Here is a 27,151-nt window from a genome sequence, read left to right on the forward strand (position 1 = left end):
ACATCCTTACAGCTTCTCAGTGAAACTGGCAACTGACTGACATTTAAACACGGGAATGTGGTGATCTTTATGAGGTAGACTCATTCCTGCTAGAAGGCTGGACTGACATTTCCCAAACACATTCCAGCCTTCTTCTTTCAGATGCAAACTGTAGCATCATAAAATCTGACAGCACACAAGGAGGCCATTCGGCCCATCGTGCCTGTGCTGGCTCGTTGCAAGAGCTATCCAATTAGGCCCGCTCCCCCCCACCCCAGCTCTTTCTCCTGCAGCCCTGCACATTTTCCCCATTGAGGGTTTATCCAATTCCCTTTTGAAAGTTCCTACTGAATCTGCTTCCACCGCCCTTTCAGGCAGCGCATTCCAGATCACAGCAACTCGCTGGGTAAAAAACAAATTCTCCCCATTTCCCCACAGGTTCTTTTTAAAATCTGTATCCTCTGGTTACTAACTCTCCTGTCACTGAAAAGTTATTCCTTATCTACTCTATCAAATCCCTTCATGATTTTCAACATCTTTATCAAATTTCCCTTAACCTCTCTGCTTTAAAGAGAACACTCTCAACTTCTCCAGTCTATACACGTAACTGAAGTCCCTCAGTCCTGGAATCTGCCTAGTAAATCTCCTCTGCACCCTCTCCAAGGCTCTGACATCCTTCCTAAAGTGCGATGTTTTATATCTTCCAAATAGTGGTCAGCAGACTTGACTGACATTGAATAAAATCCACAGGGACCCACTCTTTGAATCCACAGCCACAAAGCATTCAGGCAGAGATTCATCTCCAGCTCAAAGTGGGTACTGTATGTGTGTTCAGGGCCATTTTTTAAAGTGGTTTTGGTCTGGCGCACAAGTGTAATTTATCATTTCCTTTCATGACTCCCACCACTGCTGACAGACCTAATCAGTTAGCACACCTTCCCATCAACAAACTAATTAATGTTCTTCTTGACAAGCCCTTTCACAGCTAGTGGTGCTTTACTGACTAGCAGCTGTGCAAGTGGAGCTTTGGAATCAATTTGATTGTGTCTTCTAAGTTCGCTTCTCCTTCAAAGACATCTTGCTTTGTAAGCTTTGGCAAACCCTTCATCACCAACAGGCTCTGATGGTTCCCATCACACGTTGCACATGTTAAATGTCTTTTCCGTCAAGTACACCTTTAGATCCCTGGAGGGGGCTCTTCAAAATTAAGGGCTGTACTTCGTCCTGTGCAGAAATAGGCCATTTGGCCCAACTGGTCCATATGATGTTTATGTTCCGCACGTATTTCCTCCCATCCCTCTTTATCCTCCCCTATCAGCATATCCTTCTATCCTCCCAGTATTGCTGAAAAAAGAGACATGCTGTCAAAGCTTTTCACCTTGCACTCATCAGGACAGGTTCACAAGGATTCCGAACCTCAAAGGGAACAACAATTCATACTGCATGAGAAGAGAGTGCTGATTGGCTGGCATGTGGATTCTGATTGGTAGAGGTGTTGCCATGGAGAATGCACCAGGGAACAGTTAACTGCCAGGGGAGTTGAGGGCTATCAGGAGCTGGCACGATAGAAGAGTTGAGGCCTAGGGCAGATCAGCCATGACGTTATTGAATGGCGGGGCAGGCTTGATGGGCCGAATGGCCTAATCCTGCTCCTATTTCTTATGTTTGTTTAAATTAAAATCAGGCAGATCAACTCTGGTCACCACAGGGTTTGATTTCAGATGGGGGAAAACCAACTTTCTCCTCCAGTGCCATGGGTTTCTTGATCAGTCTGTTCAGTTGGGATTGCCCCCCCCCCCCCCCAGAGCTTTAGCCAGAAGTTGCCCGTCCGCACAAAGGGCACTGGGAATCTGGAACTCTCTCTCCACAAAAAAGCTGTTGAGGCCGGGGGCCAATTGAAAATTTCAAAAGTGAGATTGCTAGATTTTTTGGGGGAGGGTAAGGGTTATTAAGGGTTATGGAACCGAGGCAGGTAGATTAGGTTAAGATACAGATCAGCCATGATCTAACTGGATGGCGAAGCAGGTTCGAGGGGCTAAATGGTTTCCTCTTGTTTCTCCGTACCCACTATGTCCAAACGCACCACAGTCCACCTGTGTAAAGCTTCATTCTTCCTGATGTGGAATTTTCCACAGTATTCCTGGTCTATTTCAGGGGCTTTGCAAAATTTCTTAAAGGATTCATTGGTCCCTTCAACCTAAAATTGTTGCAACTCAGTTCAAACATCCTTGATATTCATTTCGATACAGTTATCCTTCTTGAACCTGGTGATTGGCCAGTCATTCTCCACAGCAATTATGACATCTTTAGGCTGCTTAAATCAGATACGATAGAATATCATAAATGCCACAAATTCCCTTAAAACTCAACCTTTTGTTGGCTAGATGACTTAGTTTGGTTGGAGAATATAAATAATGGATTCACAAAACCGAACAATGACTGCATTCCCAGCCTCAATATTTGAATTACCTGTTTTATATGAAATTGCAGCTGCAGTGAGCACACAATCAAAGCCAGACATTGGATTTTGATTAATCCTGAGCAGAGTTATGGAGCTGCGAGAAGCGGGGTCACTAATGCTTCAACTGTGTTTCCTTGTTCCCCCTCTGACTCAACCTTTAACACCTTCTATTACTTTAAATTCTGCAACTAGGTTTTGTTCATTAGCTCAGTTGGCAACAAATGGCAAAAGACCTTTGAACTTCAAAATTTGGGTTGTGCCTTGGTTGGCCATTCCAACAAAGGTATATGTGTCACCATCAATCATACAAAAGGTGTCAGGTATATCCTAGTACTTAACTGGGTGCAAAAAAAAACACACCTGTAATGTCGCAATGCTCCTTCAATGCTCAAAGCACTTATAGAATCATGGAATTCTATGAAGGAGGCCATTTGGCCCATCCTGCCTGTACCAGCTCTTTGAAAGAGTTATCCAATGAGCCCCACTCACCCTGCCCTTTCCTCAAAGCTCTATAAGTTTTTCCCTTCAAGTATTTATCCAATTGCCCTTTTGGAAATTATTATTAAATCTGCTTCCACCTCCCTTTCAGGCAGAGCAGTCCAGGTCACAACAGCTCACTGTAGAAAATAATTTCTCCAAATCACTCCCCCTGGTTCTTTTGCCTTAAATCTGTGTCCCTCCAATTACCAACTCTCCTGCCACTGGAAACAGTTTCTCTGTACTTACTCTATCAAAACCCTCCATGATTTTGAACACCTCTATAAATCTCCTTTTAAGCTTCTCTGCTCTAAGGAGAACAATCCCAGCTTCTCCAGTCTCTCCATATTAACTGAAATGCTTCATCCTTGGCACCATTCTGATAAATCTCCCCTGTGTCCTCTCCATACTGTAATGTAATAGAATAGAATGATCCTCTGCCAGGTTTGTATAGTACTCAAACATGTTTCTTTCATATCTTCATGCACACCTATTTTCCCCCTTGGAGGAGACAGTGGGGAAGTGCTGGAAGGATTAGCAGGCCGATTATCAACCTGTATGAACCTCATCGTAAACACTTCTATGGCCAACAAATCTTGGGGTTGCATATTACTGGGGGGGATGGGGTGGTGGGGGGGGAGGAATACTGGCTGGAAGCCAACTCATTCCAGGCCAACCCACCCCGTAGCCAGAGGGAGGGAGCTAAATTGGTCGCTAAATCTGATTGGCCGGCTGATCTCCAGCAGTCCCAAGAGCTCAGTAGTGGGTGCTGCTGGGACAGCAACCAGTCCCAAAGAGAAGCCCCAATGGATCCCAGAGTGAGGTAAGTCCGGGGTATTGGGTGGGGAGGGTTTGGTCAGCTTAGGGAGGGCGTGGAGATGTGGGGGGCGGTGGGTTTCGGAGGGCAGGTGGGTAGAAAGAAAGTGGGGGTTACTATCTTGGGGGGGGCGGGGGGGGGGGTGTGCCCACTATTCACAAAGGGCACGCCCTGAAGATAGTAATCTCCTTCCCCCGAAGATAGTGACCCCCTTCCTGCCCACACTTTTAAAAACATTTTAACCAAAAGAACCTGCCCACTTCCGCCTGAATGCCCCCGCCAACCGTATTATGGAGCGGGCAGCATATTGTCAGCGTTGACTGACCCTTAATAACGTATTTACTTATGGTGGGCGGGCTGCTGATCTTGGTGCCAGCCCACCTGCTGTATAACGGGGGTGGGTTCCAGGGTGGGTGGGTGGTAGGGTGATGGAACTGGGCAACCCTCCCATTTTGTGGGACCCTCCCCCTGCTGATAACACGCCCAGTGGGGGCACGCAAAATCCAGCCCCTGGAGCGGGACTTGAACATGGAGCTCCTGACTCAGAGTCCGGGCTGCTAGCTATGGACTTACCGAGGCAGAGAAACCTGAAAGAACTGTCAGATAACTGGCTTCTTCAGGAGATGTACAGATATCAATCTACACTTCATGAATTTTGACGAAGCTAATCATGCTCATTTTTTTAAACCATTGTCCATTTTTGTAAAGCCCAACATTTTCCAGTCAACAGCTAAAAATCTACTGATAAAACCAGAGGAGGTAGGATGCCAATCTTCACCTCACTTGGAAGGAAGATAATAAATCCCTGCATCATAGATTTGGCCGGTTCCCAACGTTAGGCCTCAGCTAGAGTATTGTGTCCTACTCTGGGCAGAAGGCCAGAATTAGAGGATTGCAGATAACCTGGAGGGTTGTAGGGCTGGAGGAGGATACAGAAATAAGGAGGGCGGAGGCCATAGACGTGAAAACAAGAATGAGAATTTTAACATTAGACATTGCTTAACCGGAAACTGCTCTAAGTCAATGAGCACAGGGTGGTGGCCTTGTAAATGGCTTTTGGGGCAATTTAGGACACAGGCAGCAGAGTTTTGGATGACCTCAAGCTTACAGAAGGGTTGAATATGGGAGGCACCAGCCAGGAATGTGTGAGAGAAGTCTAGGCTGCAGGTAATGAAGGTATAGATGAGGGTTTCAGCAACAGATGAGCTGAGGCAGGGATGTGGTTGGGCGATGCCAAGGAGATGGAAAGAGGTGGTCTTGATGATGGCGTGTATATGTGGTGAGTCGGCTATCTCTGGGGCAAACACAATACTAAGGTTAAGAATTGTCCAGTTCAGCCTCTGGCAGCGAGTATGGAATTGTTGGCTAGGGAACAGAGTTTGCGTTGGGGAGCAAGGACAATGGCTTCAGTCTTCCTCATATTTAGTTGAATAGAAGCTGGGATTGTTTGCCCAAAGAAAGTTAAGGGAAATTTAATAGATTTCAAAATTAAGAAAGGGTTGCCCTGAGTAAATAAGGAGGTTTTTCCTACTACCAGGTGCATGGGTAACCAGAGCACACAGATTTAAGGTAATTGGTGAAAATAAAAAGAGGGAGAATTAAGAGAATTTTCATTTTTACGCGTTGAATTGGTAAAATCTGAAATACATTGCCTGAAAGGGCGGTGGGAACTGATTCACTGGTGACTTTCAAAAAGGAATTGGATAAATCTTGCAAAGGGAAAAACAATTGCATGGATGTGGGGAAAGAACAGCTAAGTGGGAATAATTGGCTATCTCTTTCAAGGAGCTGGCACAGGCACGATGGACCGAATGGCCTCCTTCTGCACTGTAGGATTCAATGTATACAATATTTCTGAGCGTCCAGCTGTCAGTGGCGCTTAACAACTTTGAAAATTCCTTTTTTTGTGTCATCTTTTGGAATACAAACGAACCAGGGAATGCAATATACGTCAGACCCATTTTCCAGGTGATTGCTACCCCTTCGTAAGCCAACGTTCCAGGTGCTGTATCCTGAATTGGAACTATTACAGCTCTATTTACATTGGATTAAATCATATTGGGGAAGAATTCCCTCAAACAGCCTATTCATCTGGTTGTGCAGAAATTTTGCAGTTGTTCTTGGGTCGATGTTGCCAGCAGGTATTTGACCTGAAATCACCAGCCAAACTCCTCAGCACACGTCAGAGTGTTAAAACCATTTTAAACCACAGACCCGTCATTTATTCACTTTGAGCCTAACAAATTCAAGAAAATGAAGCCGCAAAAGCTTCTCAATTTTTAACTCAACTAATTCTGACACTGGAAAAATGCATTAAACGTGCAGAAAATAGGGTGTAAATCTCAGTGAGGAGGAATTCAAACACGCCCGCTACAAAGACTTGCATTTATATAGCGCTTTTCATCAGCACCAAATGCCTCACATGCTTTACAGCGAATGAAGTATTTTTTGAAGTTTACACATTGCTGTAGTGCAGGAAACACAGAAGCCAATGTGTACACACAATGTGATAATTCATGACCAGATAATCTATTTTTTTTAATTCATTCATGGGGTGTGGGTGTCGCTGGCTAGGCCAGCATTTATTGCCCATCCCTAGTTGCCCTCGTTCAGAAGTCATTTAAGAGTCAACCACGTCGCTGTGGGTCTGGAGTCACATGTAGGCCAGGCCAGGTAAGGGCAGCAGATTTCCTTCCCTAAAGGACATTAGTGAACGAGATGGATTTTTACGACAATCGGCAATGGTTTCATGGTCATCATTAGATTTTTAATTCCAGATTTTTATTGAATTCAAATTTCACCATCTGTCATTTATTTGATCAGGAGATAAAGATTGGTTAGGACCCTGGGGAGAGCTCCCCTGCCCTTCTTCAAAATAGTGCCGTGGGATCTTTCCCATCCACCCAAGCAGACAGGTGGGGCCTCGGTTTAACACCTCATCCAAAAGATGGCCCCTCCGACAGTGCAGCACTGGGAATGCTAGTCTTGTTTGTGGTGCCCAAGCCCCTGGAGTGCGTCTTGAACCAGGGCCTTGTGACTTACAGTTGTGAGAGTGCTACCAACTGAGCCATGTCTAACATTCAAAACATCTCACCAGAACTATTAGCTTTTTGCGTTGCTGTGCCTAGAATGCTGGGGGTATGTTTATGAAGGACCTTTATTTCTATAGCACCTGTCACTGCCTCACAATATCTCAAAGCGTTTCACAGCCAATGAAGTACTTTTGAAATATAGTCACTATTGTAACGTAGGAAAGAAGGCAACCAATTTGCACGCAGAAAGCTCTCAAAACAGCAACAGGATAAGGACCAGATAATCTGCATTGGTGATATTGATTGAGGCCAGGACAATGGGACAACCCCCCTGGTCTTCTGCTATATAGTGGCTGTGGGATCTTTTGCGCCTGCCTGAGAGGACAGGCAGGCTTTAGTTTAATGTCTCAGCTGAGGGTACAGCACAACACAGGATGTCAGTCTGGACCTTGTGCTTGAGTCTCTGGAATGGACCTGGAATCCACAACCTTTTGATTTCGAGGTGAGAGTGCTACCCATTTAGCTGACAGAGTAAAACAAACACAAATTCAGGAACTACATTCTCCGATCTTCCGAATGGGATCAACGGGGGAGGTGGTCAGGCTACATTAAAGAGCCGAGGAAGATGATGGGGTGGAGTGGTAATGGGGGAAGGGTGGTGGGGGGGTGATGATGGAGGAGGGGTGACAATGGGGGAGGGATGACAATGGGGAAGGGTGTTTATGGAGAAGGGTGATGACAGGGGAGGGTGATGACGGGGGAGGGTGATGATGGGGGAGGGTGATGACGGGGGAGGGTGATGATGGGGGACGGTGATGATGGGAGTGGGGATAGATGGGGGAGGGGTGATAATGGAGGAGGAGTGGTGATGAGGGTTAGTGATGATGGGGAAGGGGTGATCAGAGGGAAGGAGTGATGATGATGGGGGTGGGTGATGATGACAAGGGGGGGTAATGATGATGGCGGGGTGATGTTGCCGGGGGGGGGTGATGTTGACAGGGGTGATGACGGGGGGGGTGATGATGACGGGGGGGTGTGATGATGACGGGGGAGGAGGGGTGATGATGACGGGGGGAGTGATGATGACGGGGGGGGTGATGTTGACGGGGGGAGTGATGATGACGGGGGGGTGATGTTGACGGGGGGGGTGATGATGACGGGGGGGTGATGATGACGGGGGGGGTGATGATGAAGGGGGGGTTGATGATGACGGGGGAGGAGGGGTGATGATGACGGGGGGGAGTGATGATGACTGGGGGGGTGATGTTGAAGAGGGGGTGATGATGACGGGGGGGTGATGATGACGGGGGAGGAGGGGTGATGATGACGGGGGTGATGATGACGGGGGGGAGTGATGATGACGGGGGGGGTGATGATGACGGGGGGGTGATGATGACGGGGGTGATGATGACGGGGGGGGTGATGATGACGGGGGGGCTGATGATGACGGGGGAGGAGGGGTGATGAATACGGGGGGAGTGATGATGACGGGGGGGGGTGATGATGACGGGGGTGATGATGACGGGGGAGTGATGATGATGGGGGGGTGATGATGACGGGGGAGTGATGATGACGGGGGGGGGTGATGATGACGGGGGGGTGATGATGACGGGGGTGATGATGACGTGGGGGGGGTGATGATGACGGGGGGGGTGATGACGGGGGAGTGATGATGACGGGGGGGTGGTGATGACGGGGGGGGGTGATGATGACGGGGGAGGAGGGGTGATGAATACGGGGGGAGTGATGATGACGGGGGGGGTGATGATGACGGGAGTGATGATGATGGGGGAGTGATGATGATGGGGGGGTGATGATGACAGGGGAGTGATGATGACGGGGGGGGGTGATGATGACGGGGGGGTGATGATGACGGGGGTGATGATGACGTGGGGGGGGTGATGATGACGGGGGGGGTGATGACGGGGGAGTGATGATGACGGGGGGGGGGTGATGATGACGGGGGGTTGATGATGACGGGGGTGATGATGACGTGGGGGGGGTGATGATGACGGGGGGGGTGATGACGGGGGAGTGATGATGACGGGGGGGTGATGATGACGGGGGGGGGTGATGATGACGGTGGGGGGGGTGATGATGACGGGAGGGTGATGATGACGAGGGGGGGTGAAGATGACGGGGGGGTGATGATGACGGGGGGGTGATGATGACGGGGGTGATGATGGGGGGGGTGATGATGATGGGGGGGTGATGATGAAGGGGGTGATGATGGGGGGGGTGATGATGATGGGGGGGTGATGATGATGGGGGGGTGATGATGACGGGGGGGGTGATGATGACGGGGGGGTGATGATGATGGGGGGGTGATGATGGGGGGGGTGAAGATGACGGGGGGGTGATGATGACGGGGGTGATGATGACGGGGGGGTGATGATGACGGGGGTGATGATGACGGGGGGGGGGTGATGATGACGGGGGGGCTGATGATGACGGGGGGGGGTGATGATGACGGGGGGGTGATGATGACGGGGGTGATGATGACGGGGGGGGTGATGATGACGGGGGGGCTGATGATGACGGGGGGGGCTGATGATGACGGGGGGGGGGGTGATGATGACGGGGGGAGGTGATGATGACGGGGGGGTGATGATGACAGGGGGCTGATGATGACGGGGGGATCATGATGACTGGGGGGGGTGATGATGACGGGGTGGTGATGATGACGGCGGGGGTGATGATGACTGGGGGGGGGTGATGATGACGGGGGGGGGTGATGTTGACGAGGGGGTGATGATGACAGGGGGGGTGATGATGACGGGGGGGGGTGATGATGATGGGGGGGGTGATGATGACTGGGGGGGGTGATGATGACGGGGGGGTGATGTTAATGGGGGGGTGATGATGACGGGGGGGTGATGATGACGGGGGGGGGTGATGATGACGGGGGGGTGATGATGACGGGGGGGTGATGATGACGGGGGGGTGATGATGATGGGGGGGGTGATGATGATGGGGGGGGTGATGATGACGGGGGGGTGATGATGGGGGGGTGATGATGATGGGGGGGGTGATGATGACGGGGTGATGATGGGGGGGGGTGATGATGATGGGGGGGGTGATGATGGGGGGGTGATGATGGGGGTGGTGATGATGATGGAGGGTGATGATGACGGGGTGATGATGGGGGGGGTGATAATGATGGGGGGGTGATGATGATGGGGGGGGTGATGATGATGGGGGGGGTGATGATGACGGGGTGATGATGGGGGGCGGTGATGAAGACAGGGGGGGTGATGATGATGGGGGGGTGATGTTAATGGGGGGGTGATGATGACGGGGGGGTGATGATGACGGGGGGGGTGATGAAGACGGGGGGGGTGATGACGGGGGGGTGATGATGACGGGGGGGGGTGATGATGACGGGGTGATGATGGGGGGGGGTGATGATGACGGGGTGATGATGACGGGGAGATGATGGGGGGGGTGATGATGACAGGGTGATGATGGGGGGGGTGATGATGATGGGGGTGATGATGATGGGGGGGTGATGATGATGGGGGGGTGATGATGACGGGTGGGGGTGATGATGACGGGGGGGGTGATGATGATGGGGGGGTGATGATGATGGGGTGATGATGGGGGGGGTGATGAAGACGGGGGTGATGATGGGCGGGTGATGATGACGGGGAGGGTGATGATGACGGGGGGGTGATGATGACGGGGGGGGTGATGATGACGGGGGAGGAGGGGTGATGATGACGGGGGGGGGTGATGATGACGGGGGGGGTGATGATGACGGGGGGGGTGATGATGACGAGGTGATGACGGGGGGGGTGATGATGACGGGGTGATGATGGGGGGGGGTGATGAAGACGGGGGTGATGATGGGCGGGTGATGATGACGGGGGGGTGATGATGACGGGGTGATGATGGGGGGGGTGATGAAGACGGGGGTGATGATGGGCGGGTGATGATGACGGGGGGGGTGATGATGACGGGGGGGGTGATGATGACGGGGGGGTTGATGATGACGGGGGTGATGATGACGGGGGGGGTGATGATGACGGGGGTGGTGATGACGGCGGGGGTGATGATGACGGGGGGGGTGATGATGACGGGGGGGGTGATGATGACGGGGGGGTGAAGATGACGGGGGGGGTGATGATGACGGGGGGGTGATGATGACGGGTGGGGGTGATGATGACGAGGGGGGGTGATGATGACGGGGGGGGTGATGATGACGGGGGGGTGATGATGATGAGGGGGGGTGATGATGACGGGGGGGGGGTGATGATGACGGGGGGGTGATGATGACGAGGGGCGGTGATGATGACGGGGGGGATGATGATGACGGGTGGGGGTAATGATGACGGGGGGGTGATGATGACGAGGGGGTGATGATGACGGTGGGGGTGATGATGACGGGGGTGGTGATGATGACGAGGTGGGGTGATGATGATGGGGGGGTTGATGATGACGGGGGGGGGGTGATGATGACGAGGGGGGGTGATGATGACGGGGGGGATGATGATGACGGGGGGCGGTGATGATGACGAGGGGGGGTGATGATGACGGGGGGGTGATGATGACGGGGGGGGTGATGATGACGAGGGGGGGTGATGATGACGGGGGGGATGATGATGACGGGTGGGGGTGATGATGACAGGGGGGTGATGATGACTGGGGGGGGTGATGATGACGGGGGGCTGATGTTAATGGGGGGGTGATGATGACGGGGGGGTGATGATGACGGGGGGGTGATGATGGGGGGGTGATGATGATGGGGGGGGTGATGATGGGGGGATGATGATGATTGGGGGGGGTGATGATGATGGGGGGGGTGATGATGACGGGGTGATGATGGGGGGGTGATGAAGACAGGGGGGGTGATGATGACGGGGGGGTGATGTTATTGGGGGGGTGATGATGACGGGGGGGTGATGATGACGGGGTGGGTGATGAAGACAGGGGGGGTGATGAAGACGGGGTGATGATGACGGGGAGATGATGGGGGGGGTGATGATGACGGGGTGATGATGGGGGTGGTGATGATGATGGGGGTGATGATGATGGGGGGGGTGATGATGATGGGGGGGTGATGATGACGGGTGGGGTGGTGATGATGACGGGGGGGGTGATGATGACGGGGTGGGGTGATGATGACGGGTGGGGGTGATGATGACGAGGGTGGGTGATGATGACGGGGGGGGGTGATGATGACGGCGGGGGGTGATGATGACGAGGGGGGGTGATGATGACGGGGGGGGGTGATGATGACGGGGAGTGATGATGACGAGGGGGGGTGATGATGACGGGGGGGATGATGATGACGGGTGGGGGTGATGATGACGGGGGGGTGATGATGACGAGGGGGTGATGATGACGGGGGGGGGGTGATGATGACGGGGGGGGTGATGATGACGAGGGGGGGTGATGATGACGGGGGGGGGTTGATGATGACGGGGGGGTGATGATGACGAGGGGGGGTGATGATGACGGGGGGGGTGATGATGACGGGGTGATGATGACGGGGAGATGATGGGGGGGGTGATGATGACGGGGTGATGATGGGGGGGGGTGATGATGATGGGGGTGATGATGATGGGGGGGTGATGATGATGGGGGGGTGATGATGACGGGTGGGGGGGTGATGATGACGGGGGGGGGTGATGATGACGGGGTGGGGTGATGATGACGGGTGGGGGTGATGATGACGAGGGTGGGTGATGATGACGGGGGGGGGGTGATGATGACGGGGGGGGGTGATGATGACGAGGGGGGGTGATGATGACGGGGGGGGGGTGATGATGACGGGGAGTGATGATGACGAGGGGGTGTGATGATGACGGGGGGGATGATGATGACGGGTGGGGGTGATGATGACGGGGGGTGATGATGACGAGGGGGTGATGATGACGGGGGGGGTGATGATGACGCGGGGGGTGATGATGACGAGGGGGGGTGATGATGACGGGGGGGGGTTGATGATGACGGGGGGGTGATGATGACGAGGGGGGGTGATGATGACGGGGGGATGATGATGACGAGGGGGTGATGATGACGAGGGGCGGTGATGATGACGGGGGGGGGTGATGATGACGGGGGGGTGATGATGACGAGGGGGGGTGATGATGACGGGGGGGATGATGATGACGGGTGGGGGTGATGATGACGGGGGGGTGATGATGACGAGGGGGTGATGATGACGGGGGGGGTGATGATGACGGGGGGTGATGATGACGGGGGGGTGATGATGACGGGGGGGTGATGATGACGGGGGGGGTGATGATGACGGGGGGTGATGACGGGGGTGATGATGACGGGGGGGTGATGATGACGGGTGGGGGTGATGATGACGGGGGCGGTGATGATGACGGGTGGGGGTGATGATGACGGGGGGGGGTGATGATGACGGGGGGGGGTGATGATGATGGGGGGGGGGTGTTGATGATGGGGGGGGGGTGATGATGACGGGGGTGGGGGTGATGATGACGGGGGGGTTGATGATGACGGGGGGGGTGATGGTGATGGGGGGGGTGATGATGACGGGGGGGTGATGGGGGGTTAATGATGATGGGGGGGGGTGATGATGATGCCGGGGCTGATGATGACGGTGGGTGTGATGTTGATGGGGGGGTGATGATGATGGGGGGATGATGATGACGGGGGGGTGATGGGGGGTTGATGATGATGGGGGGGGCTGATGATGATGTGGAGGGGTGATCAGGGGGAGGGGTGATGAAGTGGGACGAGTGATTTGGGGAGGGGTGATGACGGGGAGGGGTAATCGGGGGAGGGGTGATGATGGGGGAGGGGTAATCAGGGGGAGGGGTGTTGATGGGGGAGGGGAGATCGGGGGAGGGGTGATGATGGGGGAGAGGTGATCAGGGGGAGGGGTGATGATGGGGGAGGGGTGATGATGGGGGAGGGGTGATCAGGGGGAGGGGTGATGATGGGGGAGGGGTGATCAGGGAGAGGGGTGATGGTGGGGGAGGGGTGATGGTGGGGGAGGGGTGATCAGGGGGAGGGGTGATGATGGGGTGGGGTGATGATGGGGGAGGGGTAATCATGGGGAGGTGTGTTGATGGGGAGGGGTGATCAGAGGGAGGGGTGATGATGGGGGAGGGGTGATCGGGGGAGGGGTGATGATGGGGGAGGGGTGATCAGGGGGAGGGGTGATGATGGGGGAGGGGTGATCAGGGGGAGGGGTGATGATGGGGGAGGGGTGATCAGGGGGAGGGGTGATGATGGGGGAGGGGTGATCAGGGGGAGGGGTGATGATGGGGGAGGGGTGATCAGGGGGACGGGTGATGATGGGGTGGGGTGATGATGGGGGAGGGGTAATCATGGGGAGGTGTGTTGATGGGAAAGGGTGATCAGGGGGAGGGGTGATGATGGGGGAGGGGTGATCAGGGGGAGGGGTGATGATGGGGTGGGGTGATGATGGGGGAGGGGTGATCAGGGGGAGGGGTGATGATGGGGGCGGGGTGATGATGGGGAAGAGGTGATCATGGGGAGGGGTGATGATGGGGAAGAGGTGATCGGGGGAGGGGTGATGATGGGGGAGGGGTGATGATGAGGGCGGGGTGATGATGGGGAAGAGGTGATCAGGGGGAGGGGTGATGATGGGGGAGGGGTGATCGGGGGAAGGGTGATGATGGGAGAGGGGTGATCAGGGGGAGGGGTGTTGATGGGGGAGGGGTGATCAGGGGGAGGGGTGATGATGTGGGACGAGTGATTGGGGGAGGGGTGATGATGGGGGAGGGGTGATGATGGGGAAGAGGTGATCAGGGGGAGGGGTGATGATGGGGGAGGGGTGATCGGGGGAAGGGTGATGATGGGGGAGGGGTAATCAGGGGGAGGGGTGATGATGTGGGACGAGTGATTGGGGGAGGGGTGATGATGGGGGAGGGGTGATGATGGGGAAGAGGTGATCAGGGGGAGGGGTGATGATGGGGGAGGGGTGATCGGGGGAAGGGTGATGATGGGGGAGGGGTAATCAGGGGGAGGGGTGATGATGTGGGGCGAGTGATTGGGGGAGGGGTGATGATGGGGGAGGGGTGATGATGGGGGAGGGGTGATGATGGGGGAGGGGTGATGATGGGGGAGGGGTAATCATGGGGAGGGGTGATGATGGGGGAGGGGTGATCGGGGGGAGGGGTGTTGATGGGGGAGGGGTGATGATGGGGGAGAGGTGATCAGGGGGAGGGGTGATGATGGGGGAGGGGTGATCAGGGGGAGGGGTGATGATGGGGGAGGGGTAATCAGGGGGAGGGGTGATGATGTGGGGCGAGTGATTGGGGGAGGGGTGATGATGGGGGAGGGGTGATGATGGGGGAGGGGTAATCAGGGGGAGGGGTGATGATGTGGGGCGAGTGATTGGGGGAGGGGTGATGATGGGGGAGGGGTGATGATGGGGGAGGGGTGATCGGGGGGAGGGGTGTTGATGGGGGAGGGGTGATGATGGGGGAGGGGTGATCAGGGGGAGGGGTGATGATGGGGGAGGGGTGATCAGGGGGAGGGGTGTTGATGGGGGAGGGGTGATGATGGGGGAGAGGTGATCGGGGGGAGGGGTGTTGATGGGGGAGGGGTGATGATGGGGGAGGGGTGATCAGGGTGAGGGGTGATGATGGGGGAGGGGTGATCAGGGGGAGGGGTGTTGATGGGGGAGGGGTGATCAGGGGGAGGGGTGATGATGGGGGAGGGGTGATCAGGGGGAGGGGTGATGATGGGGGAGAGGTGATCAGGGGGAGGGGTGTTGATGGGGGAGGGGTGATCGGGGGGAGGGGTGTTGATGGGGGAGGGGTTGTGGGCAGTAGAACCAATCGATTGTTTTAAAGCAGAATCAGGAGAGAGAGAGACAGAGAGAACGAGGGAGAGAGAGAGAATGAGGAACGGTGGGGGATGGACTGAAGCAGCGATTAGAGTTGAGATGCCAGTCACCCCTTCACTTAAGGAAATTGCTGTGAGAACCAGGACAAAATATAGAATAAATGAAGACAAACATCAGCTGTTAAGAGGCAAAGACTTGTTGACAGCATCTTCTTCTCCTACATTGACAACAGGAGAAGATTAATGGCTCGTCTAATTCTAGGTTTGAAAAAGTCTGATGAACTCTTCAATCTTTTCCGAAATCAATCTCTGGCACAGAAATGATGGGCTGAATCGCCTCCTGTGCCAAAATTGTCTAGGATTCTGTAAATCAAGCTGACAAAACGTTAACTGAAACGTTAGCTCTGTTTCTCCCTTCATGGATACGGCCAGACCTGCTGAGTATTTCCAGGGGTTGAATTTACCCCCTTCCGATGTGGGGGGGGGGGCGGGGGGCGGGGGGGGCGGGTGGTGTTGTGCGGAGGTGGGTGGGAGCAAGTGTGAACCCGGTTGAGTCCGTGCCGCCATTTTACGTGGGCGAGCTAATTAACGCACACCCGGACGCGCTGAGCGCTCCCTGGGGCGCAGAGGTACCTCAGGGAGATTAGTTTAAGTTCTGAAAAATTTAATAAAGGGGAAAAAAAAATTTTTTTTTTAAGGACACGTCCCCTCATGTGAAACTGTCACACGAGCTGGGACATGTCCACTCATTTTTCTCAAGAATTTTTATTTAATTTATAAACGCTTCATGAAACCTGATCCCGCCTTGTGGATGAGGTTCCATGAAAAATGTGAAGGCCGCCTGGTCTCTTCCTCTACCCGTCGGCCTTAAGGTTGGACGAGCATCATTCCGAACTGCTTCGATTACTTTCTTAATGGCCTCAACAGGCCTTTGAGAGTTCGGCGGGCGTGTAGCCGATGCGGCTGTGCACCCGCCGAGCCGACAATCTAGATGATGCGCGGTGATGTCGGGACACACGCCCGACATCACCGAGCATCACTTTACGCATCGGCGAGTGGGCCCCACCCCCACTCGCCGACCTGAAAATTCTGCCCCAGCATCTCTTGTTTTTACCTTAATCATTGCAGAATATGGCTGGCAGCTGCTGAATCTTTTAATAATGAGCTTAATCTCTTTTCCCCTATTGATCGAATGTGTCTAAACTTGTAATTACAGAGCAGCTCAGGGTGTAATTGTATTTTTAAGTACATATTTATTTTGCAAACATTAAACGTATCATGCATTTGATTTTGCTAAAATGACTATTGCATTTTTTAACCAGCTATTGGTCAATTGAACATCTTTTATGTCTGTTTTAATTACAGATTTCCAGCACTCTCAGTATTTTGCTTTTGTTTTATGTTGCTTTCTGAAGATGCTTATCAGACTTGTGCAGGGTTCTACTCCTCTGCAAAATTCCAGAAAAATGATATTATCAGCACATCAAAGAGAGCTACAGAGAAATGTGGGAGGGAGATAAAGCTCCCAGCGCCTGCCTGGGAATGGAATTGGAAACCGTCAAAAGACACCCAATGGGGTGTGAAATGCCAAAGCTCCGCGCTGGAGAAGATCTCGTGAAAGACCTCTGGGTTTCGAATCTGTTCTCTGAATACACTGCACATCAGTGAATTGATTCAAGCTCCAACTAACTTGCATTTGCTGTGCGTGATCTTTTCAAAAAATACCCGAGCTTGGGTTTTATTCTGAAAGGTATCTGCATTTGCGTTCACCAAATATTAGACAGCATTTTCCCAGATGTAAAAGATGCGGAAATAGGAGATTAATATAAAAGATATTTAACAGGTCAGTGTCTGGTACATATACCAGAGTTATTTTGACAAAATCAGATGCATAATACACTTAACTGATCACTGTGAAGCACATACATCCATAAAAATACAAACAACTACATCCTGAGCTGTACATGACACTTTCATCACAATCTTAGACCCATTCAGTCAATAGGGGAAAAGATGCTGAATTAATTATTAAGATTCAGCAGTTACCAGCTATGTTCTGGAATGATTGAGGTACAAATAGAAAGTTTTAGAAATATGGAGTGAGACAGGCAGGTCGGTGGAGAGGAAAACATAGTTAATGTTTATGGTCAAGGAACCTTCAGCTCTCCCTCCACAGGTGCTGTCTGATCTGCCGACAGTTTCCAGCATTTCCTGCTTTTTATTTCAGATTCCAGCGTCTGCAGTATTTCCTTCCTCTGTAACCTAACCATCAGAGCATTTTATCTTTTTATTAATGCTTGTGGAAGGCACTCTTTATGTAATAATATTTTGAATGGACATGTATTTGTGATATCGTCAGAGTTTTGCTGTGTTCTGGATATTCCCTAAATGAGCTTCTCTTCAAAATAGTGTACTATATGCAATATTATTTTAATCATCTGATTTGTCATAAATAAATAGAAAAACTACCCAAATAATATCCAGTTTATAGGCTGTTTACAGCACAGAAACAGGCCATTCAGCCCAACTGGTCTGTACCATTGTTTATGCTTCACATGAGCCTCCTCCAATCCTACTTCATCTCACCTTATCAGCATATCTTTCTGTTCCTTTCTTCCTCATGTGCTTATCTATCTTTCCCTTAGATTTATCTATGTCATTCACCTCGACCACTCCCTGTAATAGTGACTCTTAGACTCAGGCGTTTACAGCACAGAAGGAGGCCATTCGGCCCATTGTGTCCATGCCAGTCAACAAAGATCTGACTACACTGATCCCATTTTCCAGCGCTTGGCCCATAGCCCTGGAGACTATAGCAACACGAGTGAATATCTAAATACTTCTTAAATGTGACGAGAGTTTCTCACTCAACCCCCCTTTCAGGCAGTGAGTTCGAGACTCCCACCACCCTCTGAGTGAAAAAATTTCTCAACTCCCCCCTTAGCCTTCTACCTCCTACCTTAAACCTACGCCCCCTAGGTATTGACCTCTCTACTAATGGAAAAAGTGCCTTCCTATCCACCCTATCTATGTCCCTCATAATCTTATACACCTCTATCAGGTCTCCTCTCAACCTTCGCTGCTCCAAAGAAAACAACTCCAGCCTATTCAACCTTTCCTCATAGCTCAGACCCTCCAGCCCAGGGAACATCCTGGTAAATCTCCTCTGCACCCTCTCCAGGGCAATCCCATCCTTCCTGTAATGTGGTGACCAGAACTGCACATAGTACTCCAGTTGTTGTCTAACCAGCGTTTTATACAGTCCCAGCATAACCTCCCTGCTCTTGTATTCTATGCCTCAGCTAATAAAGGCAAGTATCCCATATGCCTTCTTAACCACCTTATCTACCTGCTCTGCTACCTTCAGGGATCTATGGATGTGCACACCAAGGTCCCTCTGATCTTCAGTACTTTCCAGGATCCTGCCATTCATAGTGTAATCCCTTGTCTTGTTAGCCCTCCCCAGTGCATTACCTCACACTTTTCCGGGTTGAATTCCATTTGCCACTGCTCTGCCCACCTGACCAGTCCATTGATATCCTCCTGCAGTTTACGGCTATCCTCCTCATTATTTACCACCCGAGCAATTTTTGTGTCATCCGTGAACTCGTTGATCATACCCCCTATATTTAAGTCCAAATCATTTACGTACACCAGAAGCAACAAGGACCCCAGCAAAACCCTACAGGAAACAGAAACATCCCTCTACCATCAGCCTCTGCTTCCTGCCTCTCAGCTAATTTTGGCTGAGACAGCGAGTTCCACGTTCTCACCACTCTCTGGGTAAAGGGTTTCACGTCAATTCCCAATTGGATTTATTAACAAAATTGCCTCAGTAAAAGTTAAGCAGCAAAGTATTTGTACCAATGCATTAAAGTTTACACTGAAATTTCAGAATTGATGATACCTTCAGTCAATCTAAATTCCCAGTAATGGTAGATTTTTGTCGCATATATTCTTGAAACCTCGATTCATTTTAATTCTAAAAATTCAACTCCTTTCCATACGTAGAATTTCAAAGAGAGAAGTAATGTCCTGTCTTGTATTCAAGATAAGCACATGTGCTTGGCTTCGATCTATGACTAAGTGTGGGAGCCAGTGTATGACTGCCGGAGGTGCATCTGGTTGAAGGGGTGAGTCCAGGATCCAAGAGGAAGGGCAGAATTTTTTTTTATTTGTTTATGAGATGTGGGCATCGCTGGCTAGGCCAGCGTTTATTGCCCAGTGCTAAGTGCCCTTGAGAAGGTGGTGGTGAGCTGCCTTCTTGAACTGCTGCGGTCCATGTGGTGTAGGTACACCCACAGTGCTGTTAGGGAGGGAGTTCCAGGATTTTGACCCAGCGACAGTGAAGGAACGGCGATATATTTCCAAGTCAGGATGGTGAGTGACTTGGAGGGGAACTTGCAGGTGGTGGTGTTCCCATGTGTCTGCTGCCCTTGGTCCTTCTAGGTGGTAGAGGTTGTGGATTTGGAAGGTGCTGCCTAAGGAACCTTGGTGACTTTCTGCAGTGCATCTTGTAGATGGTACACACTGTTGCCACTGTGCGTCGGTGTTGGAGGGAGTGAATGTTTGTGGATGGGGTGAGAATCAAGCGGGGCTGCTTTGTCCAGGACGGTGTCAAGCTTCTTGAGTGTTGTTGGAGCTGCACTCATCCAGGCAAGTGGGGAGTATTTCATCACACTCCTGACTTGTGCCTTGTAGATGGTGGACAGGCTTTGGGGAGTCAGGAGGTGAGTTACTCACCACAGAATTCCCAGCCTCTGACCTGCTCTTGTAGCCACAGTATTTATATAGCTAGTCCAGTTCAGTTTCTGGTCAATGGTAACCCCCAGGATGTTGATAGTGGGGGATTCGGCGATAGTAATGCAAGTGAATGTCAAGGGGCGATTAGAACATCCGACCATCCCGGTGATCCGCACTGGCTCTCTAGCTCCTGCCAGGGAGTTAGCCTGAAGTGGAGCAGAAATAGTTAAATACAGCCTCAGCATTGCTAATGGGAATCCTCCCAATATTTATTTTGTTTTGCAAAGTGGTATCTGAGTAATCAGTTGTAAAACTATTTGTGTATTGGAGCCAGCTTTTTAAATAAGAACCCAAAAGCATAGCTTTCTGGGATGCTGAATTTGCACAAACCTAGATCTTGCCCTTGGTAAAAGTTACAGTTTGTCCATTATTTGCATTTTATTGCAATATTACCTGGTGGCTTGGTGTTAACTTTTGTCTGATAACACTCCTATGAGTACCTTGGGATGTTTTGCTGCATTAAAGGTGCTATATAAATGCAAGATGTATTTCTATAGCAAGTTCTCAATGGTTTTAAATAAATACTGAGAGAATATTACTGTACAAATGTATCACTCTTAACCCATTATTTTAACTCAAGCACAAAGCCCAGCTGAACAAAAAGGACTAATGCTCCGATTAAACTAGTGGGCAAAGGAACTTCCGTTTAAGCATTCACTCAGCTTCATTTCAGATCATTTCCTGATGCACTTTCAGCTTTGCAAATGTTAAGTGCCTCCTGATGGTAGTTAAGGGAGACATAGCTCTGGATCTTAACCTTCAACAGGCGGGTGACAATTTGGTGTAACAAATCGCCCGCCCATTACAGGATCCACCCAGTACTCAGGTCATTGCAATCAAGGGAATGCACAGCAAGCGGGTTCTATAATGGACGGGGAATCTGTTCTACCAGACTGTGAAGATGAAAACCTACCCAATGGATGCTTTGCTGTCCAATTCTTCACTCAACCCTTAAGTCACTATTCCAATAGTTCATTTCAGCCAAAATCTTATTAGTGTCAAGGAAATGGATCTGGTTCAAGGGGAGAGCCATCGGAGGCTCCTGTGTTCTGATTTGCATTAAAACACCAACATTTTTCATTTAAGAAAAAGAATAATATCATCCTTCTTTGTTACTTTCTCCTCTCAGGCTCTCTCTACCTCCTATCCTTGTTATTAACTATTCCTTGTTGAGAGGCCAAGCTAGCAATCAGTTTCCAGGTTTCTGGCAATGCTACTCTGTATCTGACCACTAAGACCACAGGGAGATAACACCAGGTAATTTGCTCTGATCTCAGAACCTGGCCTCTGCCTGGTTAGTTCCCTTTTAATGACCCAACTGAAATCATCAATTCGCTGTTCCGATGCTCATCACTGCTCCATGGTGCAAACACACTGATAGGCCAAGGCGAACCAAAATAAAATGAACTACTATTCAAGCCCTTGTTTACTCATTAAATCACAAATTGAAATAGTTGTTGAAGCTTGACAAACAACCAGAAGATGCTGTGGTTTACACTCAATAATAGCCTTTGTGTGAAGCTTCCAAAAACCCTAACTATAATGCCACTTGCTGCATTTATGGCAAATTAAAAGTGAAGGGCAATGCCTATGGGCCAGTAATCTGTGATCAAATTGAGAGTCAACACTGCCAATGCACCATAGAGTCTCTGACTTATACTATACAGCACAATCATTAATAAGCAGCTGCTGACAGTACGCGGGGTGAGTGTGCTTCAGTCTGGCTCTCGATGAGTCATCATTAACTAATCTTTGTTCTTAACTTTAATCAGGAGCAATAAGTGTAGTCAGGATGAAGTACAAACCTCCCACGTCAGCACTGCACATACACAAAAGAGGCAGTTCAGATGGAGTTGATGTTTATCATTCTAAATTTGACACAATGACAATAATAGGAGGAAAGAACTGGAAATCAGGAACTCCTTGCAACACCCATGCTGCAATTAACATCCTGAGAATATAACAAGGTCAGAGCCCTTTTTGCAAAACTCACTGATTTCAGTACCGGTTTATGAAGGGATTAGCCTCTTTCGAATAATGGACAATCACAGAAATGGCATTCAGGATGTAATTGTTTATATTTATTTTGACAGTCGAAGACTGAGAGTCACTCTCATTTCACACCAAGACTTCTACTATCTTAGAGGTGGTGCTTTAGCTGCAACATTTGGAAGTACTCACTGATGTGTAAAGGTATCCTTCACCATTCATGGCCACGTACAGCCCTGTCTTCACACCCTGAATAGCAACGACACGGAGTCCCACTGGTACAAGGTTGAACAATGCTGGAAGCACAAACAAGCACGTTAATAGGATGCCTAGTGCAAATTCTGACTCCAAACACTTAAAAGAACCAAAGAAAGGTCCATGTAGATCAAGTAACCGTGGAGGATAACAGAATAGAGAGGCTAAAACTAGCAGGAAAATTTGAACAGGCTGAGGCTCTATTCTCTAGAAAAGAAGAAGGGTGACCTGATAGAGGGCTTTAAAATGGTGAAGCGTTCTGATAGGATAAAGGTAGAGGGGATGTTGCCACCTGTGGAGAAGGCCATAAATATAAGACAACTGCTAACAGATAAAATAGGGAATTCAGGAGAAACGTCTTCACCCAGAGAATGGTGAGAATTTGAAACTCACTACCACAGGAAGTGGTTTTGGTGAATGGTATAGAAGGTATATTTAAGGGGGGAGTCAGACAATGATCTAGGGAGGTCCTGTGGCAGAGTGCGTAATGTCCTTGTCCCTGAGACGGAAGCTCTGGGTTTGAGTCGCACCCCAGGACTTGATGGGCATGGAAGATGAGTTCACAATGTGGCCGGTCAATTCTTTTAATATGCCTTTGGCAAGTGGTGAGAGCAGGAGAGTCTCTTAGTCAGCTATGCTGATGTGGAGTGGTGCCCCTCATGCTATAGTCCCTGACGGCAGGCTAGTGACCTGTTTGAGGGAAAAAGCAAGCTATGGAAACAGACATAAGCATGTGCTTTGTCTGCCTCATGTATCTCTAGACACAGGAAGAGATTGAAGAAGACAAATACAGGAAGGAGAAAGCAATAGGAGGTTATGTTGGTAGAGTGAGATGAAGTAGGACAGGAGGTAGTTCATGTGAAGTATAGACTGAATGGCCTGTTTTTGTTCTGTAAATTCTATGCAAAACTTATACTGGGTCAAATCCAGTGCTTGTTGGTCCAAATATGAATTTGTTCCTTCCATATCATTTCCTAATTTGTGGAGTTTAATTATAATTTGTTTTGATATGACAGCTTTTTTTTGTATTGAGTAACTAATCATTCTTGCTTATTTGGAGTTGATTGTCCACCTTCTGTGCTGGAATTAACAGCATCGACAAAACATAATCAGAACAAGACCATTGAAGGAAAGGAAAAAAACTGCAGGGCTTTGGAGAAAGAGCAGCACTAACTGGATGGACCTTTCACAGGCTGAATTTCCTTGCTGTATGTTCTATGACTTTCATGTATTCCTAGTTTAGGATATGAATAGTGCCATTTTTAGGGGCTCTTTCAGCAGGTCCACAGCTTTTCTATTGTGAAGTTGTGTCATCAGTCTTTAACATTGATTTATTTTGTGATAATTCCTGGTGTGTGTGTGAGACAGAGTGTGTGAGAATGTGTGTGGGTGCATGAGAGTGTGTGTGTGTGCATTGTGTGTGGGTGCATGAGAGTGTGTGTGTGTGCATTGTGTGTGGGTGTATGTGTGTGCGAGTGTGTGTGAGAGAGTATGTGTGTCGGTATGAGGGTGTATGTGAGAATGTGTGTGTGTGCATTGTGTGTGGGTGTGGGAGAGTGTTTGTGTGAGAGTGTGTGTGTGTGTGAGAGGCAGTGTGTATATGTGTCAGAGTGTGTGTGTATGTGACAGAGAGAGTGCGTGTGTGTAAATTGTATGTGTATGAGAGTGTGTCTAAGAATGTGCAGGTGTGTATGTATGTGTGTGAGAGTGTGTGTGTGTGAGCTTGCTTGTGAGAGTGTGTATGTGTGAGAGTGTTCGTGTGTGTCTGTATGAGTGTGTGTGTACATGTGTGAGAGTGTGTGTGTGAGACAGTGTGTGTTACTATTGGTGTGAGAGTATGTGTGTGAGAGAATGTGTGAGACAGCATTTGTATGTCTGTGTGTGAGACATTGTGTGCGTGTCATAGAGTGTGTATGTGCTTGTATGTGAGAGTGTTTGTGTGAGAGAGTGTGTGTGTCTGTGTGTGTGCATGTGTGAGAGAGAGCGTGTGTATGTTATAAGCTCTTGCATTCTCTGTTTTCTTTTCAAACTGAAGTCTCTTGCCAAAATGATGGAGAAATAAAAAGTGCATCGTGGTTTGATTGCTGTGTTTTTGATTGACTGCTGGTGAAGCCAGCTGGCTTTGCTGGGTGCTGTGTGATTCTATTTCATATCATTGCATTGCGGTGTGATGGTGATTGCTAACCAATGTTATATCTAAGCTGCTGCTCTACATAAAGGTCTCTGGCCTACAAACACCAATTGTCTATCCGACTACTGACCCCGTCTGTGTATAAAATGCGTAGCTACAATTTATGGACAATTCTGGGCATCCCGTGAAAGGACAAAATCATGAATGTAGCAAGTCCTGTCAAAGGCTGCGCTGCCAAGCTGGCTGGCACTCGTCAGATAGAGGTGTCTTCGTCGGGTTGGGCACATTCACAGGGTGGAAGACGATCGCGTACCAAAGGATTTTCTGTCTGGTCAGGTACCTGGAGCCAGACAACCAGTAGTTCCTCTTTGAGGATTCTTGCAAGCGAGACATGAAGGCCCAAGGCATTGATTCCCGCAGCCAGGAGTCACTAACACGGAGGGCTGTTGTGCAGCACCATGACGAGCAGTGCCTACTGAAGCTTGGCAACAGGCGCCAACGTTGAAAATAACGACCCATAACCGCACTGATAACCACCTCACACACGACACTTGTGGCAAAACCTGCCTCTTACAGATTGGTCTCTTCAGCCATCAACAAAAGTGCACCATGTGAAGCGACCCCATCCCCAAGTTTGCTGCATGTCCATCATCTTACGTGGATGGAAGGATGCTGAAGATGTGCGACAATTCAGGGTTCAAATATCACAAAAGCTTCCTGATGAGAGGCACTTGATTTTCATTGTCTATGCAATGTACCACCTTATCTCTATTCAGGGAGGTGTGGGCATCATTGGCAAGAGCAGCATTTATTGCCTATCCCTAATTGTCCTTGAGAAGGTTGTGGTGAGCTGCCTTCTTGAACCGCTGCAGTCCATGTGGTGTAGATACACCCACAGTGCTGTTAGGAAGGGAGTTCCATGATTTTGACCCAGCGACAGTGAAGGAATGGCCGATACATTTCCAAGTCACAATGGTGAGTGGCTTGGAGAGGAACTTTCAGTTGGCAGTGTTCTGATGTGCCTGCTGCCCTTGCCCTTCTACGTGGTAGAGGTCGTGGGTTTGAAAGGTGCTGTCGAAGGAGCCTTGGCGAGTTGCTGTGGTGCATCTTGTAGATGGTACACACTGCTGCTACTGTGCATCGGTGGTGGAGGGAGTGGATGTTTAAGTTGGTGAATAGGGTGCTGATTAAGCACGCTGCTTTGTCTAGGATGGTGCTGAGCATCTTGAGTGTTGTTGGAGCTGCACTCATCCAGGCAAGTGGAGAGTATTCCATCACACTCCTGACTTGTGCCTTGTAGATTGTGGACATGTTTTGGCGGGGAGGGCAGGAGGTGAGTTAGACACTGCATAATTCTCAGCCATTAACCTGATCTTGCAGCCACAGTATTTATATGGCTGGTCAAATTAAAGTTCTGGTCAATGGTGACTTCCAGGATGTAGTTGGTAGGGGATTCAGTGATGTTAATGCCACTGAATGTCAAGGAGAGATGGTTGATTCTCTCTTGTTGGAGATGGTCATCGCCTGGCACTTGTGTGGCACAAATGTTACTCGCCACTTGTCATCCTAAGCTTGGATGTTGTCCAGGTCTGGCTGCTGGAGGGATTGGACTGTTCCAGTATCTGAGGAGTTGGGTTGATGAGAGTAATATGGTTGGAGTGGTATACATGAATTTCCAAAAGATGTTTGATAAATCGCTACATAACAGGCTTGTCAGCAAAGTTGTAGCCCATGGAATAAGAGGAACAGTGGCAGCATGGAGCAAATTTGCTGAGTGACAGGAAACAGAGTAGTGGTGAATGGTTGTCTTTCCTACTGAATGTCAGCATAAAGTGGGGTTCCCCGGGGATCAGCATTAAAACCACTGCTTTTCTTGATATATAATAATGATCTAAACTTGAATACACGGGGCACAATTTCAAAATTTGAAAATGATACGAAACTTGTAAGCGTTGTGAACTCGGAGGAGGATCATGATAAACTTCAAGAGGGCACAGACAAGCTAGTGGAATGGGCAGGCACATGGCAGATTTAATGCAGAGATGTGTGAAGTTATTAATTTTGGTTGGAATAATGAGTAAAGCCAATATAATCTGAAGGGTAAAATTCTAAAGGGGATGCAGGAGCAGAGGAGATGAAGAACCATCATCAACTGGAAACATTAACTCCCTGTTTCTCTCTCCACAGATGCTGCCAGAGCTGATGAGTATTTCCTTCATTTTCTGCTTTATTCCAGATTTCCAGCATCTACAGTATTTTTCTTTTGCTCATTTGCAGGAGCAGAAAGATCTGGTGGTATACATACACAAATCATTGAAGGTGCCAGGACAGGTTGAGAAAGTGGTTAAAATGCAAACAGGATCCTGGGCTTTGTAAATAGAGGCATAGAATACAAAAGTAAGGAAGTTATGGCA

The 27,151-nt window shown here is 50.0% G+C and overlaps 1 protein-coding gene across 2 annotated transcripts in view; it reads right to left on the minus strand.

Annotated features, from left to right (window-relative positions):
- Nucleotides 1-27,151, minus strand: part of fgf14 (fibroblast growth factor 14) — a 213,966-nt gene that overhangs the window by 145,744 nt on the left and 41,071 nt on the right. For both annotated transcript variants that reach the window (XM_041199280.1, XM_041199281.1), the window contains exon 3: nucleotides 22,544-22,647. In XM_041199280.1, coding sequence (XP_041055214.1) covers nucleotides 22,544-22,647 — 104 coding nt within the window. The remainder of the gene's footprint in view (nucleotides 1-22,543; nucleotides 22,648-27,151) is intronic.

Source organism: Carcharodon carcharias, chromosome 11 (assembly GCF_017639515.1).
Source record: "Carcharodon carcharias isolate sCarCar2 chromosome 11, sCarCar2.pri, whole genome shotgun sequence".
NCBI classification, from domain to species: domain Eukaryota; kingdom Metazoa; phylum Chordata; class Chondrichthyes; order Lamniformes; family Lamnidae; genus Carcharodon; species Carcharodon carcharias.